Genomic DNA, 5793 nt, shown 5'->3' with positions numbered 1-5793 from the left:
ACACACACACACACACACACACATATATAATAACGAAGGTGGCTATGTACCTGTAATTCAAATGGGCCGGTTTTGTTACAATCTGTGTCACGCTGAATGTCACTGAAAACTATGTTAAGGGTATGCATGTGCGTAGAGTGCTCAACCACTTGCACGCTAATTTCACGAGCAAGCTGTTCCGCTGATAGGATCAAATGGAACCCTCGTCGTCATAACCGACGCAGTGCCAGTTTATATATATATTGGGTCATCCAATAAATAAAAGTGGGAGAGTGGCGGGATAAACTACCTGGATCAACTTGCTATAAAAACAAGTAGTAATATTACCTTGGACTTATTCTTAGTGCAAGTCTTGAAGAGTGCAGTTCGATTTTAAGTGTCATTTTTTCAAAGCTATAATGAAAGTGACAAAGAAGCATATTTTGCTCTATGAGTTCAATAAAGGCAACAATGCAACGGAAAGTGCGAGAAATATTAATGCAGTATATGGGAATCGGACAATAAGCGTAAATCAGTGTCAACGGTGGTTCTATATTTCCGAGCCGGAAACTACAGCTTAGAAGACGAGCCTTGTCCTGAAAGATCTGCAGAGTCCGATGAGGACGTTCTGCAAACTCTGGTAGAACAAAATACCATCATAATTGTTGAGGAACTAGCAGAGAAGCTTGGATTGGGTCATTCAACCATTCATCGACACCTGCGTGCCCTCGGAAAAGTCAACAAATTCGGTTAATGGGTTCCTTATAAACTTTCCGAGTCTAATCGCACGCAGAGAGTGAATGTGTGCTCTTCTTTGCTGTCACGTCTCACGAATGAACCTTTTTTGGACCGAATAATGACTGGTGACAAGAAATGGATTCTCTATAAAAATGTCAAGCACCTAAGACTATGGTTAGAGAAAGGAGAAACACCGGTACTCCAGGCTCAAGAAGGTCTTCACCCACGTAAAGTGTTGTTATCTGTTTGGTGGGTTATGAAAGGTTTAGTCCACTTTGAACTTTTAAACCCAAACCAAAGAATAACAAAACAGATCTACTGCTAGCAGCTTGAGCGGCTTCAATAAGCGCTAGAAGAAAAAAGACCATCTTTGGTTACAAGACGAAAGGTGTTCTTCCATCAGGATAATGCTGGGCCACATTCAGTGAGGACGACATTCTAAAGGCTGGAGCATTTTAAATGGGAAACGATGCCTCTCCCATCATATTCGCCAGACATTTCGCCTTCTGATTATCATTTATTCTGTAGTCTTCAAAATCATTTGGACGGAAAAAATATGAATTCTGTAGACGAGATCAGAACAGTTCTGGAGGAGTATTTTTCGTTACAGACGAGTGAATTTTGGAAGAGGGGCTTGGCAAGTCTACCGGATAGGTGGAAGAGCATTGTAGAAAATGAAGGAGAATATATTTTAGATTAAAAAAGAATTTTGATTATCTTAATTCTGAAAAATAATAGAAGTATAAAAAAACCGCATTATTTATGGGATGACCCAATACTTATATATATATATATATATATATATATATATATATATATGTACACACGTACAATGTGAATAACTACAAAAACAAGTTATTAAAGCGTTATCCAAAAGTAGAAAGGGACCTACCTTTTTCCAATGCAGTTTACTTTTGTACTGTCGAGCTAGAATTATAGCAAAGATGCCCCCTAAAAATATTCCAAGGATAAGGGCACCAAAAAACCACGGAACATGTACTTCGCCTTCATCCGTAACATGATATTTAATCAGTGGGCAAAACGTTTTCACTGAATCATGGAAATTTGTTACGTTAACCATCGTCTTTACTGTTGTACTTGGTATCCTTGTTGTCATTATTGTTGTTGTTGTCATTGTTATTGTTGTTGTGGTTGTGGTGGTGGTGGCAATGGAAACAGGGGTCTTTGCTTTTGTTGCTTCTCTGCTTCTACGTTTTTGGTTTCACCGTGCAACGAAGGATTTTGCAGTTGTTGGCTAAGGGCTATGTTCCTAAAAATATATTCATGTAAGAACGTCCGTGGAAATTCATATATAGACACACATGAAAATATACATGCAAACGTGTGTGTGTGTGTGTGTGTGTGTGTGTGTGTGTGTGTGTGGATAGATGTGTTTGATCTATGTTAAGAATGTGTGAGCAATCATGGCATTGTGCTTTTATCTTATTAACTCTCGCAACAATTACCACGAGCTAACTAAAGTAACTATTATTATTATTATTATTATTATTATTATTATTATTATTATTATTATTATTATTATTATTATTATTATTATTATTATTAATACTGTTGTTGTTGTTGTTGCTGTTAAGAAAAAGTCCGCAGGAGCCGATGAATATATTTCAATACTGTGCTATTCCAGAAAATTAACACTTCCATACAACGTGCGTAAAGTAATAAAATTAACAACACCAAACTGGCAGCAGTAGAATAAGATTAAGTAGTAGTAGCAGAAGTAGTAGTATTAGTAGTAGTAGTAGCAGTAGTGGTAGTAGTAATATAGTAGTAGTAATTTAGTTTAAACCGGCGGGATGGCTGTTGGTATCTACAATGATTAGACGAATATGTAGTTTTGACAATTTGGTCCCAGCTATATGAATTGTGATTCTCAAGAGTCCGTCAGATCCTGCTGAAAGTTTGAACTAGAAACCCTTCATAAATCTGGAATAGCTGGTTGCTTAGACAATGAGGACCAGACCAGTTAATAGCCAAGTTTTTTTTCTCCGTTGTAATTTTAAAGGAAACATGAGGTTTAATATTTTAATACTGCTGTTTTATACTAGTCATGCTTATAGTAGTAGTAGTGTTAGTATCTATAGTATTGAGTGTGGTAGTCGTAGCAGTAGCACTATTTGTATCATTGTCGTTAAGGCGAGGAGAAGATTTTGAGAGAGCAAAATCCCGGATGCGTTGCTTGATTGATATACAAACTTGTTTTTGAACAGGATTAAGTATGTGTATGCGTGTATGGATATATATGTACGTGTATGTTTGTTTGTGCGTATGTGCATGTATGTATGCATGTAAGTGTGTGTGTTTGTGTGGGTGTGTGAATGGAAACTATTTAGTGTAGATAGCTGGATGATGTAGTAGCTAAATAGATGTATCAATAATGGACGAGAGCTAAGATTTATATGTATTTTATGTTAAGTACTTTTCTTATCATCGTGATGGCTGGACAGTATCTGAGAGACCTGACAACACGGGATGCGTTTAGGTTTTGCAGTGTGGAGTTGATGATCCAATTCCTCAAATCTAGCTTAGAATTCTCCTTCGCTTTCTCCACTCATTTTCTATTATCCACCTTTCTCTCTTTTCTCTTTCTTTCTCACATCCACAGTACATATAAAGCGCATACGCTTATGTAGACGTTGATAAAGATACGTAAAGACACAAATTTCATATATTGATTGACTCACTTCCGTTTAACAGCAATTCTGTTAACATTTTTTCTCTCTTTCATTTACTCTCCCTCTCGTTATAGAGCCTCTACTTGGTCACCTGACTGAATAGAAATAACAGTCAAATATCTCTGAAATCTCACTTTGCCGTCATAAAATGCACTTTACCGTCTTGCACAATGGAGGGTCTGAGAGTGCATTATACCCGAAAAAAGGTAGGATGGTCACAAATGGAATCCCTTTGACCATAGGTCCAGAGCCAGCCTGGAGCTAAATAGCAACAAGAATATCTCCCTACTTAAAAAAAAGTCACGTAAAAATACATACAGTTATACACAATGTACATATAAATGCAAAACCTGTCAGACATTGCCACTTAAAACAAATTTCGTGGTTGGATAGACATTTGATAACAACATTTAGCACATACTGCAATCAGTTTAACATAACAATAAACCTAGCTGCTACTACTGTCGTTAGGTGAGCTGAGACAAGAAGATGTCAGGTGAGAAAAGAATAGAAGAGAAAGCGAGTGAGGTGAGAGGATGCTAGGCAAGAGCTTCGAGTTAAGACTGAGTTCAACAAATAACTTCATGTTCAGACTTGTGTCCATAATATAGATTGTGCATAGAGATAGGCTTGATTGTGTGCTTTTAAAAATGTTATCACCATATTTATGAGATTTTCTATGAATATTTTAAGAGGAAAATGTAATCTGTATTGTCTATTATGTATAAGGATGTTCTAGCACCGCGAAATACTTTGATTCATATAATATTACATGTGAGGATATACTTGAATAACGAAGATTTGAAACCAGCACTGCAAGCTAGAAAAATAATTTCAGTCATAAAGCATTACACTTACTTACAACATTGAACCACGCTACCAACTTACATCAATCAAGACGTTTGTGCGAACAGACATTTGCAATTATGTATTGTCTTTGGATTTTTATGTCCAAGTGTTTCTGTTGTAAAGAGTGTATGTGTGAACAGAAATACTACCTATTTATAGCTAAGTTGTCGAGACAATTGAAGGAAAAGGGTCTTTGAGTGATAAAATGTATCACCGGTGTCAAAATACAAACCAGTGAACTTTAGAACCTCTTTCCAATAAAGATATAAGAAACTACAAAGAGAATTATGTAAAAGTTATAGAACATATGAATTAGTACATTCCATATAGGAAAGCATATATTCAGAGTCATCATAAAATAGCTTTGTGGTTATAACCACAGAGAGAAAATATAACTCTGACAACCAAAAGATTGAAATTCTGATCTAACAGAGCAGCTCCAGAGTAACTAGAAAGAAATCACAAGCCTTTGACTGTTAGATCTGTATGTTATTCCCAGGGTTTAAGACATTAACAGTTTAGAGTCAACAAAGAAGCATTACATGAATGCTCCATCTGCATAAATGAACAGTCAAATCTCCTGCAAAGTCACCCTGTCTTCTTAAAAAAAGGAAACATTGAATTATGTAGTTTCTGATATAAAAAAGACGAAGTGGTCATCACTTCCAAGTAGCAGCAAAATCTCTTTCAAATCAAATGATGCGTTAGGTAATGTTGACCTGGATGTATTATGGTATAACAGATTCATTGGATAATATAGTTGAAGATATACTTTTCCCAAAGACATCATTAGGTCAAATAAAATTATTTGATTTGGGTCAGCATTTGAAACCAATTCAGAAAATCAGTTACTCCTCCAGTGAAAGGTTCAAATGATTTAAATACCAAGATGGATATAATGTTTAATATCAATATGATATGAAGTAAAAATAACCGGAAAGCTGAGAATCGAAACCGGACCGCTTTATCTTCCTTACAACGTTCAACTATCTACCAAATACAGAAAGCACGAGCTTATGCCATACACAACTCCGAAATGAACAACTTAAGAAGGTTTATTTCATCCCCCCCATGTTTTATAATGTTACGAAGTTTAATTTAAGGTAATGTTGTAAAATATATCGATTAGGTTATAGGCCGCTGACTGTTACTGATTGGTATCATCACGAGAGACAGTTTTATTTATTGTAAGGTCGATTGATTTACTTATCAATTTCATTTGCTACTTATGCTTATATGGCAATCTGTTTTCCTGTCCTGCCTGTCTTGTTTTCCCTAGATCACTCTGTTGTTTATTTGTTTCTTTGGTTTCTCTTCTGTCCATTACGACATTTGTTTATTGAGCTGTCACACTGTCTGTCTATCAACATATAAATCTGTCAGACTGACTATCGATCCGCCATATATATATATATATATATATATATATATATATATATATGTATGTATGTGTGTGTGCGTGTGTGTGTGCTTGTGCGTGTGTGTGTATATATATATGTATGTATGTATGTATGTATGTATGTATGTATGTAAA

At 35.7% G+C, this 5793-nt stretch overlaps 1 protein-coding gene across 1 annotated transcript in view; it reads right to left on the bottom strand.

Annotated features, from left to right (window-relative positions):
• LOC106872341 (titin homolog) overlaps nucleotides 1-3383 on the bottom strand; it is a 66459-nt gene extending 63076 nt beyond the window's left edge. The window contains exon 1 of the mRNA XM_014919291.2: nucleotides 1610-3383. Within this exon, the coding sequence (XP_014774777.1) occupies nucleotides 1610-1852 (243 nt within the window). The 5' untranslated portion in view covers nucleotides 1853-3383. The remainder of the gene's footprint in view (nucleotides 1-1609) is intronic.
• Between the last annotated feature and the right edge of the window lie 2410 nt (nucleotides 3384-5793).

The sequence above is a fragment of the Octopus bimaculoides genome, chromosome 2 (genome assembly GCF_001194135.2).
Source record: "Octopus bimaculoides isolate UCB-OBI-ISO-001 chromosome 2, ASM119413v2, whole genome shotgun sequence".
Taxonomy (NCBI): domain Eukaryota; kingdom Metazoa; phylum Mollusca; class Cephalopoda; order Octopoda; family Octopodidae; genus Octopus; species Octopus bimaculoides.
Note: the sequence above shows the minus strand (reverse complement) of the source record. Positions and strands in the feature narration are given on the sequence as shown.